The following is a 21,219-nucleotide window of genomic DNA, read 5'->3' as shown; positions in this document are numbered from 1 at the left end:
TAAATGTTGTTGTGCTCTGATACAGTTTTCAAGATAACTGTAAACAGCTTAATTTTCTTTGCTTGAGTTAGAAGGTAGCTGTAGATAACAAACATTAAGGGGTTGGAATGGGCCTTAAAGATGATCCAGTCCCAACTCCTTGCCATGGGCAGGGACACCTCCCACCAGACCAGGTCGCTCAAGCCTTATCCAACCTGGCCTTGAACACTGCCGGGGTTGGGACATTCACAGCTTCTCTGAGCAGCCTGTTCCAGTGTCTCACCACCCCCACAGTGAAAAAATTGTTCCTAATCTCTAACTTAAGTTTCCCCTCTTTCAGTTTTCATCCATAACTCCTTGTCCTATCATTTCCTGATGAGGAGTCCCTCTCCAGCTTCCCTGTAGGCCCCCTTCAGGTACTGGAAGGTTGCTATGAGGTCTCTCTACACAACCTCCTCCAGGCAGAACAGCCCCAACTTTCCCAGCCTGTCTTCATAAAGGAGGTGCTTTCCTCTGGACATGCTCCAACAGCTCCATGTCCTTCTGTTGGGGACAGCAGAACTGTGGGCAGTTCTCCATATGGGGTCTCACAAGAGCACAGTAGAGCACATGGTACACATCACTCAAACGTTACCACTGGGCCTTTAGGTTCCTTTCCATTTGTACTAAGACAGTTGTTTCAAACTTTAATTTAAATTCTAAAAGTTATTTTTTAAAAAGTAAGTGGAAGCGTTTCTAATTTTCCTTATTTCTTCACTTTTTTCAGAAGAAATTACTTCTTTCCAGCCCTCCTTTTGAACATACAGAGCAAGCCCTATCTTAAGTGAGAACTAGTGTAGAAAATCTCAGTGTCACAGATGTAGGTCTGAGAATATTGAGTGTGATCAGTGCAGAAGGTTTCAATGGAAAAACTCAGTGAGTATTAACTATCCCTTTGCTGCTAACATTGTATGTGTTAGTAATGCAGTGAATGTGGGCCTGTTTGTCTCTAAAAATGTTTTTCTGGAAAGATTGGAGTCATATGTACAACCTGCAGTTTTATACAACAAAAATGTAATTGTGCTGTTTCTGAAGCAATTAAAATAATTGTGGCCATTTAAAAGCCCTAGCTACTCTAATCCTTTACTTTACATAGAAGTATCTAATCTCTTAAAAGATATGTATTCACAAGCACTTAATGCTTTTCTGGAAAGGGAAGCAATCAGTGTTATTTCAAGAAATTAAATATTTGTTCTGTGTTTTGTACTGCTTTCATACTTGAACCATGTGCAAAGGAGAAAACATTTTGGTTGGTAATAGAGTTTCTATGCTAGGGCACACTTTTTAAGTGTCACCAAAAAAAAAAGAAAAAGAAGAAAAGCTACCACAAAAATATACTGAAGTTCTTGAAGTACTGTTGGAAAAAATATTAATTGTTGTCCTTGCTGAGCACTCTGGATAAGAAGTCACAAGGTCTTTAAAATCTGTTAATTTTGGAAGCCAATGGTTCAGTTCCCTTTTCTGCACATTGAACTGCTGCCTGTGGAAGACTGGTAAAAAAAATCTGTTGTTCTTTCTCTTAATCTCAAACTAAGAGCATGTACTGAGGGTGGTACTTTTACAACCCTTTCCAGGGACATTATGTCTAACTAAAACTATTTCAAGTGTGCACAGGTGTGGCACCATTTTCAAAATGGAAATGGAAACCTTTCTCAATTTGAGGCTTGTGCCTTTGGCCTGTTGTCATGAACTTATGCTTCCAACTGTTAATCTTGCTGGTTTGCCTATAGGATAATTTTTCTCCATATGTATTTCCTAGTGTCTCTGTCTGCACTCATTTATATGCAGGAGACAAATCATATGACAGGCTGTGAGTGGTTTTGGAGAGACAGAAGGGAATGGAAGGGGGTCCATTTAGCAGCTTGTCATCTTTAATATTTCTCTTTGGTTTTCTTCTTAACGCTTTTCTACAGAGCCGTAACAGCTCTGTAGGAGAATCTGTTTGGCTTCAGCCCGTTGTTAGGAGGCAGCAGCAGCAGCAGCAGCCTGGGGAGCTGCAAGTCAAACTTCAGGTCATCCCCACCTACAAGCACATGGAAATGCTGTAGAGGCCTCACTTGTAACTTCTCCTGTTGAATCAGTGTCAGTTGGACACTCAGTGTCCATTCAGAGCTTAGTTTGTTGAGAGAGGGGAAAAAATAATAATTAAGAGTCTTGATGACTTTGTCTCTCGTGGTTTTAATGTCAGTTACACTTCCTTCCTTGATGAAACAAACAGTATAACAACAAGGAAGTATTATTTACCGTTGTATTTTCCTTTGGAAAGTTTGGAAGTACTTAACTGATGAGTATCTGTGAATGTAGCTTGTGAAGCAGAGGAGGATGAAATAATATTTTGATTTATGTCCCTGTAGTAATTTAGCTTATTGCAAGTACCTTCCCTCTGTGCAAGTTCCCTGTTACCAAACCACAAAAGAATTTATTAGTAGGCAAGAAACATTTGAGTTTATGCTGCAATTTGCAGACTTCTTAGGAAATATGTTTTCCCTGTATGTATGTGCAGGTGGTTTTTTGGTAATGATTATCACTATTTAAAGAAGGATCAAAGTTAATGTTTTTCAAACCTGCCAGTGTGCACCTTAGTGCACTTGTATTTGACTTGAACTTTATCTATATGTGGAAATATCATATTATGAATTATGTTAACTATTAAACATTAACTGAGAAAATAATGGAGTCTGAGTAGCTGTGAATTGTTATTAACCCTTAAATTTGATGAGAAGTGAGAAGTTCATGTATATTAAAGGATAAAAATGCTGTTTTGGGAGTGAAAGATTACTTTTTCTTGATTAAATACAATGTTTCAAAATAGACCAAAATTGGGTATGCTACCTGCTGAATTACTTCCTTTTTGGACAAGAAAAACATGCTGAATCCCCCTTTTGAGGTAAGAAAAGGATGGGAAAATACTGAAAGAGTTAATAACCATATAAAGTGTCTTTGGACAATGAGGGAGATTAATGGTCAGATTCCAAGAAAAGAGAGGATGTGCAAGGTAAGTATTGAGTAGAATTTACTAGTTTGTTTTAATGACACAAAAGAGGTAATTTAGTAAGAATCATTGTGAAAATTATTGTCTTGATTTACGTCAAACAGGGCTGTTAATTTTCAAGACCCAAAACCAGTCGTTGAAGGCAGGAAAACATTCTTCAGTTATGGCATAGTGGAAATGAGACTCTCTATAAAAATTTTATTCCTTTCTCTGAGATATCCAGAATAGGTTTGTGATAAAATAAAGCTCCATCTGCAAGTTAATATTCTCCACAGGTAGAATTAGTACTGAGAAGTAATACTATAATTAATAATTATGGAACTGCTTGCTAGTATATGGAATTTACTGTTGTTTATTTGGCAGAGTTTTTAATGGAGAAAGATAGAGGTGCCTTTTGGAAAAACACTAATAATATTTGAGTTACAAAGAAATATCTCAGAAGTTTAAGAGAAATTTAAACTTGTGACCTGACAAGCATTCTAGAAAGTAGGATTGAAACACTGCCTCAATTTTCATTGTGAAAGCACAAATTATTATTAAATATATGTAAATAAATTTGTGAAAGCACAAATTTATTATTAAATTAATTATTATTAATATTGTATGTATTATTAATATCCTCACTATTAGTGAAACTAAATTCTATGGGTAGTTTATCTTAATTTTTCACAATCACATTGCATGTGAGTTATTGTTCTTATAACGAAACCAGACTGACTCAGGGTATGTGTAATGCTTAGAAAACTGGTGGGTTTTAGCAACACTAGTCACATTTTTATTACTTAATCTATTCTCTTATGTGGATTCCTATTTGTTCAGTGTTTTGAAGTTTCAGATTATATCCTGATGGAGACTTTTGTAAAGACTTACTCTTGTTTCCATACTTAGTGTGTTGAAGACTGGTTCTGTTTTGCTCATCTATTATATTTCTATTATAACAACCTATAATTAATCTATTACATTACTACTATATTTTTGTTAATATATTGTATCTATTATATTACATTTATATAATGTATATAAATGTATATAATGTATATAAAATGTGTAATGTAAGTAATAGGACATTTATTAATGTAGGGATTTTAGTTTTTTATTAAGGAAGTGGATTTTCTTCACCTGTAAAGAAAGGAAGATGGATTATGGAGCACAGGTGTGTTCTCAGTTCCAGAGTGTGGATGGGTACAAGAGTGCAAGGTCTATGCTGTATAACACAGCAATCGACACAACACAGTGCGACCTTTCCTATGTTGTTTTGAGATGACACCAAGGCTTTTGAGACTTGGCTGTTAGTAGGTAATCATGATAATGGTCTCTTCTTCAGAGAGCAAATAGCACCCTGATGACTTTACTGACGCACTTGGGGAGGAAGGTGAATATGATCAGCTGGTTCAGTACTTGCATAAAAAGCTAATTAAACTTCTGAATCCTACCTTTGAGGCATGTGTTGGAAAGGTCCAAAATACCATGGGTTTTGAACAGAGGAGTATTGCTTATGGTTGATTACAATTCTCTGTGCTGCCGTTATTAAAATGTGAAACATGTTTCTGCCAGGATAGAATATAAACTTTGATACTTTATTAGAAGTTTCTAAACATTTGCCTCAGAGGTACTTTGGCCAAGCTTTTATGTGGGGCATATCACATTAGCTGTATTCACCTGCTCTTTCTTGGAGAGGTTTGCTACTCAGGAGGCTCAATTGATTCTTACCTTGGTTTTACTTATTTTTAATTGCTTGGCCATGAATATTTGTGGCCAGTTACTTTTCATGGCTTAGAGCCTCATAGGCTTCAGGTAGCTTTACAAAGTTTGTGGCTGGTAGCCATCAGTTTTGTTCCATGCTATGTTCATCACCACTGTTCTTGATTTTTGTCCTTTTGCTGCTGTTCTGTTTCCCTTGCTTTAGTAATTCCAGTGTTCTTTGCAGTCTGGAATTGAGTTGGGTTTGGGTTTTGGTGGGTTTTTTGTTTGCATTATTTTCTGTTTGTGTTTTGCTTTGGATTTGTTTGGTTTTTTCCCAAGGAGACAGTTTCCAGGTTCTACAAGTTTTTGTAGCCGTCATTTTGTTCCACTTCTACATTTGTTCTTCCCCTCTGTGCTGCCTTGTCTAGTTGCTTTATAGTGGTTTCAAGCTTTATTAAAAAATCTTGGATTCAAAAAAAAAAAAAGTTTTTTGAGCCTCACTTACAGTACAGATTAAAACAGAACTGAACTGTCCCACATGGTACTCACCTGTCAGATAGCTGTCACACTAACAAATGTGTACCCAAGATGACAAGATTGTATGTTTGTGTAATGTGGTGATGTTTAGATCCTAGGCAGTATCCAGCAGTGTACACCTATTCTGCTTCTCGGATCCTTGATTTGTTGTGTAAATTCTGCATAGTGTACGTATAACACTTATCTGGTATGGTCTGATGGGCTGTTTCATGCAAGCCTTGCTTGTTGAAGTAATCAATGGAATAGTTATATGCACAGGAGAATTCATTATATTTGCTGAAAAGTAATTTCTGAATGAGGATGGGAGTGTGGAAAGCAGATGATGCCATTGCTGTGTCTGGCACAGTAAGGGACAGTGTTACTTGTCGCAGGTTGATGCTGATTGACTCTGCTGAATAGTCACCCAAGAAAACAATAGTTTTCTTGATAGCTGTTTTGTATGACAAATACACTTCTCTTTCTAAATGCCAGATCTTCCTTTCAGCTTTGTATAATTATTTGTTTCCCAAACTGATAGGGAAGAATGGAATGGATCTGACTATGTGGACCTTCATTCTCTTCCTGTAGAGCAGCTGTATTTTTCTAGGCGGTCTTGTGTCTGTGTGCTAGACCCTTTGTAAGAAGTAGTTGCATCTACAATTCTACTACTGTGCTGTAATTTTGACTTGGTAATAAGCTAGAAAATAATTTGCCTGATAACTGGAAACTTTTGAACCATAATACTGTTAGCATCAGGTTGTATGTACAGAACTGACATTCGGCCAATATACATACGTATTTCCCTAAAAACAATTTTATAGATGCCTTTATATATTTTTATGCATATATAAATAAAAATAAAATTATTTTTGTTAAAGATTTGTCATTGTTGCTTACATGAAGTCTGTCCACAACTCTTGAGCTGAACCCCAATAAGGAAGACAATCTTCTGGCTTGTTAGTTTTTGTGAGAGGTTATTCTGTTTCTTGTAACATCAAAGTAATGCTTCAATTGAGATAAATACAAAAGTTTAGTAATTGTCTAGGAAATTATTCTTTCTAACTATAACTGGTTATAGCCAGTGGTGCCAGTGAGATTTTTCATAACGTGGTCAGTTGATGCTATCACTGTAGACTGTCAGGCCTTTTCCTTAATGAAAATAGAGGGTTAGAGGGTCTCTGAAACCCATTATAGCATTTGTAGAACCATTAATAAAACACTCTTAATTTTAAATCGGCATCTGTCCTGTAGCCTGGAAGTAATATTGTATGTCAAGCACAACAAATAGCAATCCTAAAAAACTTAACAGTCTGAGTACACAAGAAACAAAAATGAGGAGAGAGAGTCAGGTCATCTCCGATTGGGTCATCTCCAGGTCTCGGAGGACTTGGACATGCAGAGGTGGCGAGTACTGTGTGCTAGCTGTATTGACTACGTGCAAAAACATGAGGACAGGCAGATTTAGAGTTTTGGAATACGACTTAGGTCTAAAATTATTTTATTTTAGCAAAAGTCACAACGGATGAGAAGAAAAGCATGTTAAATTATGTATTCTGCTGTTGCCTCTGTATATAGATTCAAAGAAATTATTTCAGGGAGGTACTACTAATTCCTTTTTACTTTAAAGGCAAGAATCATAGCTACTTGGGGAGCTGTCAGTGACATACCTCTGTGTTTGTCCATACATAGTGTTTTGTAAACCATAATTAAGATGCAAGCTAGAACACATGTTGCCCCAGATTCACAGAAGCCAACCTTACTCACTGCTTTGACACAGAGCAGATGGCTTGTTACAATGTAGTTGTTGATGCAGTAAGAACTGAGAGCCGTGACTGGTGTTGCTTCTAATCACTACTGATTAAAAGATTGTATTGCCTTCAAGAAGGCATCACTGTTCTCTCCTTTTGGTAAGGATTTAGTGAGATCCTAGACCAAGAGGATATTTATGCTTAGAAGATGCCTGAATATCGAGTCTTAAATTTGTGCTATTTGAAGATAGATTTTTCTGAAGGGCTGGAACAAAGCATTTTTATGTAATTTGATGCTTTTTGTGTAGACTCTGGGCATATAAGACAAATGAAGATAGAAGAAAGCTCTGAAAAGTTTTTCTTATCAATCTTTTTTTTTCCATCTTCACTAAAATCTGTTTTTCTTTGAAGAAAACTCTTGTGTGGATGAAAAAAGTTAAGGTACCTTCCCATGCAGACACACTGTGGTGGCAAGTACTTCACAAAGCCATAGGGTAGTCATAAAGGGATACTGCATCAGAAACTAGATCATCCAAGGCAGTTGAGTGGTAAGTTAACAGCTGGTAAATTGTATGTTTCTGACTCTACAGAAGTCTTTACAATTCTGGAAAAGGAGACCAAAATTAAAGGGCAGCTTCAACTCTTTTAGTCATTAATAGGCAGTCTGGATGTGCTGGTGCTCTTCATAATGGAAGCAGGATAAGAATTACTCTTAGACTGAGAGCTGGTTGGAACAACAGAAGCGCTTGACTGGCTTCAGAGGGGAATAAGCTGTGCCTTTTAGTGTTCAACAGTGAATGCAGAGCACAGTAAATAACTGCATCAGACCTTATTTGTGATGTCGTTCCATTAATTCAGACAGTTGACTTCAGCAAACTTAGCTTGGGGATGCATTAGTGCCATAATGTTTAAATAGAAGAAAAACATGTAAGCTTTCTATAAACATGGTTTAAATTTTTGTTGAACATTAAGGAAGGTAACTCATTGAGGAAGGAAAAAAAGGAAAAGAAAGTGTGTTCATTATTCTATTCTGAGGAGTACAGGCAGAGGTCAATGTCAAGCTGTTTGCTCTTGAAGAGTTGTATTCTGAATAAATTGGCATCAGCATCAAAATCCTTTATTTTTATCACGTAATTCAGTGTTTTCTCTGGGCTATTTTAAAAGGAAAACAATTAGAAAAGGTTGTGTTCTCATTCATATCTGAGTTGCTTGGTTTTGCTAGAATAAAAGAGCTCTCTGGTCATTGAAACATCCATTTTGATTAAAATATGAACTATATTTTGCATCAGAGACAAAAATATATAATGTCCTGTCTCTTGCCTTTAATTATCACAGCTCAGTGATTTATGTAGTGCTTTGGAATGGCAAAACTTTGGCTGACTGCCATGATACACAGTAGGCCCAGAGAAGCTAGGAATTGGTAGTTATTAATAAAAATTTAATTTTATGGTATGCCCACCCAAGTGATCTGAAATATATCTCTAAGTCAAGGTGCAGCTCTTTTCCTCTTTCATGTTTTAAAAGATTTTAAAGATTTTTTTCTGTTTTGTTTTTGACACATACTCTCAAGGCCTGAAAAATTTCATACTTTGGTGCTGACCAAGTTAAAGGACCTGTCAGCAGAGTCCCAGTATGACAATATGTCCCAATAGGACAGCAGAGTCCCAATATGAAGTGAGAAGCCACAAATTTGACCTCCTGTTGCTGGTATTTTCATTGGGATCTAGGTCCTGAAAAATCCTAGGGAAGTTTGTTGTTTTTTTTTTTTATTCATGCAACATACTTATTGATAGCCCAGAGTTTATATGAGGGGACTTCCATGGAACTGTGTCACTCTTTATTTATCCTTATGGAGTGACTTTTTTTTCCTAAGAGTTTTTCAAGCCATGTTTAGTTGAAATGGAAAATAGTATTTTTTTTAGCTATAATCTCCTACTTAGTCACAGTGTGATGTTTTCTGTATAGCACAATAAACTGTATTAAATAATATATAATGCAATACTTATTGCAAGAGAAAAGAGAAGATGAAATTGGATTCAGAAGGTTGGGTTGTTTCCTTGCTCTTGTATTATTTCTCTTCTGCTCCAAATCAGGCTATTTTTGTCCATTTTTGGGGACCTGAAGAGTAGCACATTTTAAATAGAGGCTTTGTGTCAGAGATCAGTTTGTTTCTGAGGAAAAATATACTCTCATTCTGTAATCTTCATGAGTAAGATCTCATGAATCTGTATGCTCTCCTATGTAAGGAGTAGACCATTCATTTCCAGGACAGTGGGGTGATTTTTTTTGTGGATTTGTATGTGGGTTTTTGTGTGTGTGTTTTATGTTCAGGGGTCTTTTCTTTTTAAAGAAATCTTTTTTTTCCTTATTTAAATATTTCCAAGAGATTTTCTGAATTGGCTTGTTACTTGTGTCTTTTTATGTATATGTTCATGTACCTGAATATCCACACTGAAGTGATCCTTAGTTGGTGTTCCTGCCTCACATGGTAGAAAGGGGAATCAAAGGGAGGAGCAGTTGGACTTCTGCAATAAAGTCTAACTCAAGAATGCAGAGAACCCAATCCATCTTTATTATGTTTAGGTAACTAAATATGAAAAATCATGTTTTAAAACTTCATTTAAAAACAAACAAAGAACATTTTAAAAAACCCAAGCTTTTCTCCTGAAAATTAGCATGTGGTACTAGAGGATATCCACGAATAAATGCTGCTTGCAATTATAATTATTTTGATTGCTCCGGTAAATAGCAGCTCCCTTGAAATGTCCATTTTTTTTCATGTATTTTTAATGTTTTCGTTGTGTTCACTTTTTTTTCCTCCAAAGAGCTTTAGTTTTGGTCAAATTGAAGCCGATGTTTATTTTCATCCAGGCTATAAGAGGAAGACTACTTTGACTTTTGTCGATGGTATGACCTCTGTGGGTTATAAAATTGTAGTACCTCCCAGTCTAGGTAATCTTCTAGCTACATGGTTAAATCAAATTGAACCCTACAAAGTTGGTTAAAAGTAAGAAAAAATAACTGATTGGGGATTATGAAGGGATAGAGAGTATCTGTCTGCCACTTGTACTTGGAAAAAAGTAGCTATGAATGGAACTGGTTCCGTGGAATTTTATGTTCTGCTTTGTTAGCAGCAGTGGTAGTGTTGACTTTCAAATTGGAGGTGTTAGGCACTGCACAACATCAGTGGTCTTGCATCGGTCTTTTAAAAGGTGCCACTGAACTGCCCTAAATAATATTTAAAAACAATACTTAAATATTCTCTCTACAGAACACAATAGAACAATTATTGAGTTATATCAGAATTAAATCCAAATTTAAGTGACTAGAATTATCATTAATAATATTTGTGGGGTGGACTCCTAAGCTTCAAATACCAGCTTAATAGAAGAGAATGAAAACAAAGTGTTGGGCTCATCCAGGGGCAGCTCTTGAGAAGAGATGGCAGAATGGTAACACAAATGATACACGCTGATTTCACTTTTAAATTCTGGAGTCAAACACTGGGATGTGTGTCATTAAAAGATATTTTTAGGGAGACAGAGATTGAAAATATAGAAACAGACACCTTCTTCTCTCTCTCTCTCCTACTCACACTCTTTACCACTTCAGAAAGAAACCCTGGAATGCTCTCCTCTGCTGTTATTATATGTAAGTTCTGAAGAAGGCATACAAATGCCTGTGTTGGAGCTTCAGCACTAACTCCGTGCACTACAGCCAGGGACCCCAGGATACGTCACAGCAGGATGGCCTGGTTCCTGTTTTACAGGTCCCTCCTGAGAACAGGAGCTGTAAACCACTGTAGTTACCAAACCACCTCCCTGTGGCCCTGCTGACCAGAGCTAACTGGTTCAGCCTGCAAGCAAGAACTTCCCTTGTGGGCATTGGCGTTGGATGCAATTTTACTGCTATTTCCTCTCTTGTGTTTGGAATTGACTGGCTCAATGTGGCATACCAATGGCTAAAATGGTTTCTACCAAAATTTTGTGTTGAACTGAGTATATCAGTTTCTCTGTTTCGTGTTTTAGTCACTTTATTCCTCAGTGAGTTGAAAGGATGAGCTCTGAAAATAGCAAACTTGAATGCCACTTTCTGCATTTTTTACTACCTATTTTTATTAAGTCTCCTGGTCTTCTGACATGTGTTAAAGACAAGTTAAAGGTCTTCTGTGTCTTCTGTCTTGTAATTTGCACATTAGGATCACGATGGACTAAGACAATTATAACATGTGCAGGGTAAAACTGCCCTGACTATTGCTAATGAGTAATCAGAGTAGGTTTTTGAGTCTTCTCTGTCAGAGTGAATTCTCCTGGGAGGCGGCAGGAGACAGTTTATGACTGAAGTATGTACTTGGGATACAGTGTCCAAAATTCCACTTGACCTGAGAAGACCAGGTGCTTAATCCAGGTAAAGTAGTGCCTCGGTTTTCTTTTACTGCTGTGAGACAAATTATTCTGTGTTAGAGTCTTACTTCATTAAATCATGGAAAAATCTTTTGCTAAAACAACCAATATGTTGTAAGAAAAAGTTATTCTTCTGGTTTTGAAGTCTTGTCAAAGTTGATTTTCAGTGAAAATTCTTAGTTCTTAATTAGCTCCAGCAGGCACATTAGTGTGTTGTGTTTACCTCATCCCTCTCCACAAAACCCCAAAGAACCAAACTAACCCAGAATTGTTTCAGGAGTGCAAATAGTCAGGATGATAAAGGAAACGGTATGTAAATTTGACTGAAATCCATTGTATTTTGCTGCTTATTTATTACAGTGGCTGTATTAATTTATTTTGAAGAACAGTGTTTCCTAGATATTTCTTCTGAGAACATAACCCTGGAACTCATTGGAGGATATTGCCATTGTTCCTATGTTACTTGAACTGAAGTGAGGAAATGGATGAAGTGTAACCAGGCACTAGGATTTAAGTTCAAGAGTGTCATGGTTTCCATAGAAACAGCTAGTTCTATCATAGCTACTGAGTTAAATGCCTATAGTATTTTGCTTTTTTTCCCCCCTTTGAGTAAAATTTTTTATGCTCTTTTTTGGTTTTCTCTTTGTTTTCACTTCAAGTTTCTGAAATTTGCTAACTAAATTTTTAGTAGTGCAAAGCTTCCTTAGTCATTCTTTGTTTGAGAAAGCATTTGCACATAAAACCATATTTGTTTCACTTTGTAGTAATCTAAAGGTGAGTGTGTCATTAGAACTGGTGTGAAGTTCACCTTAGCCCTGCACAGTGACGCAGGGTGCTGTCACATTTACCTGGTGTCATGTTGGGATTGCCCTACTTTCACAAGTGCTGTGCCTTTGAACAAGTGACCAGCTCTCAATGGACCTTCAGAGCTTTGTTCATTCACATAGACAATGTATGTTTCTTTTCATTTTCCATGTCAATCTTTTTTTCATAATACAAAGTAAATTTATTACAGGTACTGCAAGGTACTGTAGAGGTAGAGCAAAGCTAAATACAGGGGTTCTGAGGGTTGACAAGTGTAAATTTTAGGTGTTCAATTGAGGAAGTGTGGTTAGTTACCTGCATTTCCGATAAAATATCTGGTGAAAATAGGTGTCTACAAGTGTGATTCATGAGAATTGTAGTTTAATTTGTTTTACCAAGTGACTCTTGAAGAAGAGTTCAGAATGAAGGATCTCTTCTCTCTCATTGAGAATGCTTGCACGGTTGGGCTACAACTCTATACTTTTGTTCTCTTACTTTCTTACCTTGTGCACCTCAGTCCCTCTACCAGCTAGTTTCTTGGCTGAGAAGGAGCTAATATTATTATTCTATATGTGTCTCAAATTCCCAGAAGGTTCTGGAAGTCTTCAGAAAGCTGCTTGGGGAGATGACTTAGTTTCAATGACCATAAGCTGATGCAGTTAAAATCAAATGGAAGAATAAACAGAGAGGAGTATATGTAAAGGCTTTGGATTTCAAGGATGCAGATTCTGATTAAACTAAATGTTGTGGGTTAGTATTAAGGAGTGTGCCTGAGGAATTTGCATGCTTAGTGTTTCTTCAGGTTGAAGAAATTAAGTTATAAAATATCTATGTGCTAGTTGAGTGAAAAGATGTGAAGAGAGACTTTGAACTTGACAGATGAGTAACCATCTCAGGAAGGATGCTGAGAAGGAGCAGAGAAGAAATAATGGAATAAAATTCATGATTTCTATTTATCCAAATCAGATCAGGACAGATTCATCAGCCAATTTTCTCTGGAAGGAGAGTGTTTTCCACATAGGGGAAACGCAGAAGAGGTGTAATCTGCCTGGACTTCAGTGAGTAGTTGATGTTGCATAGCAAGGGATCAGTTGAGGAAGGCAGGGTTTGATTGAGTGTGTGACTTAGGTGGAGAAGATGGTAAAGTAGTGTTTAGGATGTAAGCGTCAGGCTGTCAGTTATGCTTAGTGGAATTCCTTAAAGATAATTTTGGGACCAGCTGTCTTTGTATTGTTTTTGTTTATGCCTCTAGGACAAGGAAAATGAGTATGCTGATGAAATTTGTTGATGGTGAATAGTATAGAAGATGATTGTAGTGTTGTGTGGGGATGGGATTATCTCAAAGACTGAATTAAGAGGAACAGAATTAGTCAAATTACAATAAAAATATCCTGTACATTACAGGTGGTTAAAAGCTGTATTTTGAAATGCAAGCTTGAAAGTTTATGTCATAGAAACAACTGGGCTGGAGAAGAGCATTTTGAGATTACTGCATTACAAATGTAAGACAATTGTGATGTTTGTAATTGAAAATGGAGAGGCTTTTGCAGTCAGTTTAAGGAGGTTCTAGTATCATTTTATAAATTCCTGAAATACTGTGTATCATTCTAATTATGCATACTTAAGAAAGTTTAAACAAAACTAAAAATATGGATAGGGATTAAAGTGGATTGTCGAATTGTTCACTTTGGAAAGGACCTTGAGCAATTTTCTAGTCCAATTTTCTGCTGGAAGCAGACTCACCACTGAATTCAGACCAGATTGCTTGAGGCTTTGTTGGTTGGACCTTGAAAATCCACAAGGCCAGAGCTTCCAGAGCATTTCTGAGTGACCACTGTTTTGAGATCCTCAGGGTGAAAACCTTTTATCTGATCACAGTTCAGAGTCTCTTGTTTCTGTTTATGACCATTGATCTGTTGATATATGACCATTGATCTGTTGATTTATGACCATTGATCTGTTGATCTTCTGTCTTGGACCTCAGTAAAGGGGTTCTTTGGTAATTTAGGCATGGGAAGGCTGCTAATAGGTCCCCTCCAGGCCTACCAAGCCCAGTTACCTTAATCTCTGTTGATGTGCTTCAGCACTCTGAAGACAGTGTTCCCACCAAGGGCCAGGCTTTTAATGAGGAGAACCTTTGCTTTTTAATTTTTTTAATTTTGGCTAAGTGTGTCCTTGTCTGCAGATGCAGAAGAAAGCCATCAAAACCCCAGGGTTTTTTTGGCTAAAGCGTGATGTGCATGTGACATCAGTGAGTGTAATTTATTCAAGAATAAATTTAAGCTGGGAATGAGAAGAGAGCACTCAGTGAAATAGCTCAGGTTCTACAGCAGACTTGCAGGACATGTAAAAACTGAAGTTCTTTATTATATTAGGTGGATGCATTCCAGGAGTGACCTGGTGTTCAGAACCTGCAAGTCCCTGCTGACTTGGCTTGTGTGATGCTTAGATTGTTATTTGGGCTTAGTTCAACCTTGTATGTAAATCTGGTGGAATTCAGTCGCTAAAGTGGGGGCTGGGAGGTTTCTCTTTGGCCTAGAGCCATTAGGAAACCTTAATGTGTCTTTAGAGAGCCAAATTACTTTTTACATTAATGAACTTGAACAAGAAGGTAAGTGTATTGGATGTTGATGAAAAAATTGTTTTGTGTATGTATTTCAATCTTAAAACAGCTAAAGAAAAGCAGTTGGTTTAAACTTGGGGCTGCATATGATGTAGTGATATGACACTTCTCTGCATTTGAATTGTAAGTTGGGGAGCAATCTTAAGCTGCTACTGGAGCATAAAATTAATAACCAATTAGCTTGTTTAACTGAATAGATGAGAAGTCAAACATTAAGAAATGAGATTTCCAACCTACACAATGTTTATTGATGTTAAAGTTACTTCTCATTTATTTAACATTAGCTGTGAAATTAGAAGCACTGTGGCACTAAGATATTTTGTAGGTATGCCTTAAAGAATGAACGAACTTTGCAGATGCCTAGAACAAAGAAAACACAATTTACTCCACATCAGCATATATGTGACCCAAATTTCTCTTCCAAAAATTGTGGTCACGGTTGTTACTATAATCTTTTCATAAATACAGTTTTATTTTTGGGTGGTTTTCTGTTTGGTGGGAGGGGTGTGTTGTTGTTGTTTGGATAATATAATCTATGCTGAAAATTTTTATTGTGTACACAGTGCAACTGATGGGGTAGTTACTGGAGCTGTGATTATGAGATTGGGGTGGGGGGGAGAGGGTGAGATTTGCATGCTCGAGATCACAAACAGAATGTGCTATTACATAAGAGTGCAGAGGGGATGTAGACTGCAAGTTGTATTTAATCCTTCTTCTGATACTCTGGCTGCCCTTGACTGCTGTCAGCAGTAATGTTGCAGTTGGTGCTACAACTCAGAAGTGTGAGGATATGATCACTTTGTTGTAGCAAAAGGCTGGAACTCCCTTTGGTACCCTGAAAAAAAGAAAAAAAAAACCTATAATCAGGACAGTTGTTGTAACATTCCCAGTTGAAGAGCAAACCTGTCAGGGCTATGAGAGTTGCAAAAGTTTTTTGTGACCAAGACACTTGACAAGAATAGGTGGAGGGGCTTTAAGCATACAAGGAATACAGATACGACCTCCTTGGCAGCTTTTAATGTAGGAAATAGGATAGCTCAGATGACTAAGAATTCTTTCTTAACTTGAAAAATAAAAACTTGATGCTTTTGTGTCAAAATTTCTCTACCTAACCAAGACTTTTTTCCTTCACTTTGAGTAATTGTGTATACACATATGGGTTTATCTTTTCTCTTTCTTCTTTTAGTTCTGAGGTTTCTGGAATTTTGCCAGAAATATTTTTTTCAGCTCCCTTATAGTTTGTTTGCAAGATTAAGTAGTACAGCAGTTTCAAGTTTTACATTTACAAATATTCTTGAGGGAAATGAGATTGGATTCTAAATTTAGAGGCAAATTTTAGGATTATTTGCTTCAAACCCTTTGGGGTAGTGTGATACGCAAGTCAAGACTAAGATTCCTTCAAGCCAAGATTAAGAAACACAAATACATATATATAGAGAGAGAGACAAACATGCAAACTAAATGGCAGTGGCATGCTGTGCTATAAATAAGAAAATACTCAAACATTTCATTAGAACAGCTATATCTTTGCACTTCATGTAACATCTGCTTGACTGACTTAAAAATTCTTTTAGGGCTTCTGCTGATATGTGATGATTTATTTTTTTAAATGAAAATATTTATCCTGTGTTTTAGACATACTTTGTAATATACCCTGTAAAATTACTATCTCATTTCAATGTGCATTTTATATTTCATAGTAAGTCTATAAGAAATGCTCTTCAGCATCAAGAACCTTATCCATCTTGGGGAGGTAAAGGGAAAGAAAGTTCTCACATTTTTCATTCTTCCCCCCAACCCTCCATATTGCTTATATTGATTTTATGGTGTATATTAACTGCAGAGGTATGAATTAATGAAATTTTCCAGGAAGCCAAGTTAGTTTTGGTTATTTTTTAGTGATATTAATCTCCTTTCTGTATTCACTTTAGTGTGCCTGGTGATCTCAAAACTCAGTAGTGAGAATAAAAATAAATGTGTCTTCCTAATATTGTGGCAGAAGAACAATAACTTCGCTTCTATGTTAATACAGTGCCATAATCATACTTTTAAGTGCTGAGTGTGGCTAATCTTTTGGGTTTTTTTAGTCATCTCCTTGTAGGATCCAAACCAGGTAGTTCTAGGGAGTGGATGGTTTGGTGTTATGTCTACTGCTGAGGAAAGTGCTGTGGTCTTAAAACCAAGTAACCCCCACCACAGCTAAATTCCACACAGATGAAGCAAAATAAATCCTTAGGTAAATTATATAAATTCAGAGTTTGGGAACTGCTTAGCCAGAGGGAGCAAGCTAAGGGGGGTGTCTCATGAGCCAGTTAGAGTATAGGAAATGGATATGGGGAATTAGAGAGAGAGGCAAAAGGGCTACTGGTGAAGAAGCTAAGGTAGGCACTGGTGCTGAAAATTTGGGGTTGGTTTTTTGTTTGTTCTTTTAAACAGGCAGCCCATTCCAAGCACAAGTAACAGTTTGTGATGTGGTCTGAACTTCCCAAATTTTTGGCAGTGTGCTGGTATTTTAAAAAGGTGTGTTATTGCTTAAAAAATAATTAAAAATAATTAGGTATGGAGAGAATGGAATCAAATGCAGTACACCCCACTTCCAAAAGCTGGAGTGTGGCAAACTGATGAAAGGAACTTACTTTCTCCATTCATATTTTTATAGTGTCATCTGAATATGTACTTAGTAACTAATGTGGTGCTGTTTTGCAAACTGTTGGTTAAACAGGAGAAATTAAAAAGTATTAGAGAAACTGTGTGTCTGTGAGCCTCACATAAAGGACCTGGCTGAGAGGAGGAGAGGCAGCTCAGAGAGCTCTTGTTATTAAATTCATTATGAAACAACTGTCAGATCAATTTTGATGTTTCCTAATTCATTTAATGACAAAGGGTTGTGTAAAGATGTCTTGCTGCTAGAATTCATTGGTGACATGAAGTTTGAAAAGAGCTTGTAATGCGGAGAGGAAGAAGAACTTTGGGGGATTTCTTAGGTCCAGTGCCCAGACATGGAATAAATCTGAAACATCTTTGTGATGCAGAATACTTCTTTACACCTAACCTCCTTTCTCTCTGAGGGATGGAGTAGTAGGAGTGGGATGAAATTTGTAGCCATGTGCTTTAGGGTGATACAGCCAAAATAAAAGCTTGGAGGCTGAATAATTAAAAGGATCAAAGTAGAAAAGTGTGCAAAGTAACTGAGCAAACACTGTGGTGCAATTATGAAGAAGGCATTTGTGCTCTTGGGACACAGTTACAGGTGGTTCCAGTAGACAGAGGAAATTACTGGTGGTATTCTACAAGCATCTGGTTAGACATCATGTAGTATGCTTCAGAAATTGTCATTTGTTTGCGGAGGAGATAGAAAAAATTGTGCAGAGACAGGCTTCTAGGATGAAAGGAGAAATAAGTATCTCACTAGAGAAAGCTTGAAGAGCTTAACTGGGGTAGTCCAGCTAAAGAAACTGTGTATATGAGTGTTGTCTATACATGCACAGGTGGAGACAGTACAGGGGGGTGAAATACTGAAGCTGGAAGACAATATAAGCAAAACAACACCTGAATATAGTCCAACTTTTTGAAGCTGTAGTTTCATCACAGTAGTCAGGTTTTTGGAGTAAACAAGAACAGTAGAACTTGATCTGATTTTTCTGCTAAATGTTGGTGAAATTTGAAAATAATTCCTTAATCATTGTGGAAATCCCAAAGAAAACAAACTTTATTGTGTATAGCCAAATGTATTCTGAATTTTATGAAGAATTGTCCTTGACTAAACAGCATTCCCTCAGTTTCTCTCTTTCAAGTTTTTTTTGTTTTTCATGGTATGCAATAATGCTCTTGGAGTGGCTGTGGTGCTTTCTCAGAGACAGCTACCATTTGCTTTCCTAGGCTAATGGGAGAACTTGTATTTTTCCAAAGGGTGTTAGTGGAAGGAAAGGGAGGAGAACTTAGCCTTTTATGCTCACTCTTTTTATACTTGCTACACTTTGAAATAGACACTGAATTGCTTTTAGGAGGGGTCATTTCCTTCATTGACCTTGCAGTGTGCTGGATGGTAGAGATTGTAATTTGGATGCCTCCATTAGGTGCTTAAAGATAGGTGGGATGAATCCAAGCCAAAGCATTCAGGAGGGAATAGACGATATGTCTAAAGAGCTTCTGAAATAAGTGGAGAGTAGGCAGCTGAGGCAGGGCTCTTATGTTCAGAAGATGTGATGCACTGAGATCTTCATCCAGAAGTCTAGAAAACTTGGACTTTGCTGTAAATTTTGCACTTGATATTTGATGTAGAAAACAGTTTGCTGAATTCCAAGAAAGAAAGCTTTGTTGCAACTTACCTAAAGTGAGACCCACAACTTGAGAGTGTGACTTGGAAAAAAGTATCCAAGCAGTTAGTCTGCTAAAGTCTCACTGAAACTTGATGAAATGTGGGCTTGTAGGTCAAAGTACAACAGCAGCTAGACTCCTGCTTGCCATGGGCATTGCTACGTGCTACCAAATGTATTTTGTGACCTTGCAAACAGTCACTTGAGGAGCCGAAATTTAATCTCTTTTGCATTGTAAATAATGTCATGGTGAGCTTTTTATATGTGTTATTTTAATGCTATACGGAAAAGAAATTATATTCAGTAGTTTGCAAATAGAAGAGAGGAAAATTATGGCTGAAGGTGCTGGTGGTTATATGGAGGAAATTAATGAAAGAAAAATTACGGTGTGATGTTATTACTGTGTTGCATGTGGACCTCACTTTACTTGTGGTGAAAGACAGTTGTGGGACAAAGTTTTGGATTCAGAAGACTGGCAGAGGGATTCAGGAAGGCAACTCTGTGGCAGCTGGGAGCAAGGAAGGATGCTGTCTGACTGTGGCATCTTGTAGGAGATGCACTAGCTGAGATCAGGAGGGAGCGTTCTAGGGCTTTTATTTAGGCTCATAGGGTATTCAGGTGCAGATTTTGATATTTTAATTCTAAGGTTGTTTTTCAGGTTTATATTTTTCCTCTTCATTCAGGAGCTATGCTGCTTATGTGTCATTGCTAGAGTATGTTTCTACCTTATTGAAAGCTATTTTTTACTGGCACAGTTGATTCAATCACTAACAGAATCTTCTCGTGTTTATAATCAAAAATACCAGCTGTCAGAATTTAATCTTCCTAGATTATCGATATGTGAACAACATTCTGTTGACCTCTTTGACCCTCTTTTTAACATATGTTAACATGTTAAACTGTTTTCTCAAATAATTTGGAGCAGTCTTCCAAAACCAACGACAGTTTTTAGTAACTGTAAAAAATAAATAATTTAAGTTGTCTCTGTAAACTTTCCTAATACTGATGTTTTGGGGTTTTTTACCAGATAAATTTGCGCCTCATCTTGGTAAGTGGGAAAACAAAAGAGTTCCTGTTTTCACCGAATGACTCTGCTGCAGATATTGCAAAACATGTGTATGACAACTGGCCAATGGGTGAGTAGCAGCGTGGCTTTGGCTTTTTAACTGGTGAGCAAGGAGATTCCCTGTGTATTCAGACTGAAGTGTCAGTAAACTGATCTCTTGCTCAACAATCAAATTAAGCATGTTTATTCACTATCTGGACAAAGATTTATGTAGAAATACAGGTGTCCTGCCTTCTTTTTCACAGTTCCATCAGTTGGGCAGATTTTTACATGTTAGGACTGTTTCGTACTTTATTTCGAAAATCTGCTTCCCCAAATTGAAGTAGTTCTTTCCCCCATCTTTAGACACTTCTCTTTATTGATCAATTTAGAAGATCTAGTAAGTGTGAGGAAATGTCAGAGATATAAAACCTCTTACGTGAGAACAGCTAAAATAAAACATGGGAAGTCACAGGAATGCATTAGTAAAATTGAGTCTGAAGTACTTTTTCCTTACTGCCTTATCTTGGAAAGGATCTGTAATACTGATATTTCTTCAGGAAGAAAATGAATATAAAAACTCATTTTAAGAGATATTAGAAGACTGGATGTTGTTTGTGTAAATATACTTGGTGTCATGCAGGAATACTGGCTTTGGAAAATGAACTTGAGAACTTAAGATGTGTATTCACATATGTGAATAGCTCCCCAAGACAAAGTGCTTCTGTTCTCCCCGACTATGATTTCATGGGAAAATAGCCAAAACCCAGACATAGCATTACATACAATGAAAGAAAATGCTTCTTTTGGTACAGGACTTCATTTGGGTTACTGTTTTGATGTTAAAAAAGACTACTATTTAGACAAACTAAAACATTGCACTATCTGTTTCTGTGGTGCCTTTGTCAAAGACATATGGTGGATAATAGTTTATGCCAAAAAGTTAATGGTGATAATCAGTATTTTAGGCCTTAAACTGGTCTTTGAGGTCAGGAAAGAAGTTCAGTTTGCTGTTTGATTTGCTGGGATGCGGTATTATGTATTTAGTAAAATATGTAATGAAGGAGGAGG

The 21,219-nt window shown here is 36.9% G+C and overlaps 1 protein-coding gene across 1 annotated transcript in view; it reads left to right on the top strand.

The window, feature by feature from the left end:
* Positions 1 to 21,219, top strand: part of UBL3 (ubiquitin like 3) — a 55,768-nt gene that overhangs the window by 25,443 nt on the left and 9,106 nt on the right. Inside the window, exon 2 of the mRNA XM_066544878.1 lies at positions 20,131 to 20,239. Coding sequence (XP_066400975.1) covers positions 20,131 to 20,239 — 109 coding nt within the window. The remainder of the gene's footprint in view (positions 1 to 20,130; positions 20,240 to 21,219) is intronic.

This window comes from Molothrus aeneus, chromosome 2, assembly GCF_037042795.1.
Source record: "Molothrus aeneus isolate 106 chromosome 2, BPBGC_Maene_1.0, whole genome shotgun sequence".
Classification (NCBI taxonomy): domain Eukaryota; kingdom Metazoa; phylum Chordata; class Aves; order Passeriformes; family Icteridae; genus Molothrus; species Molothrus aeneus.
This window is presented reverse-complemented; position numbering and strand designations above follow the sequence as displayed.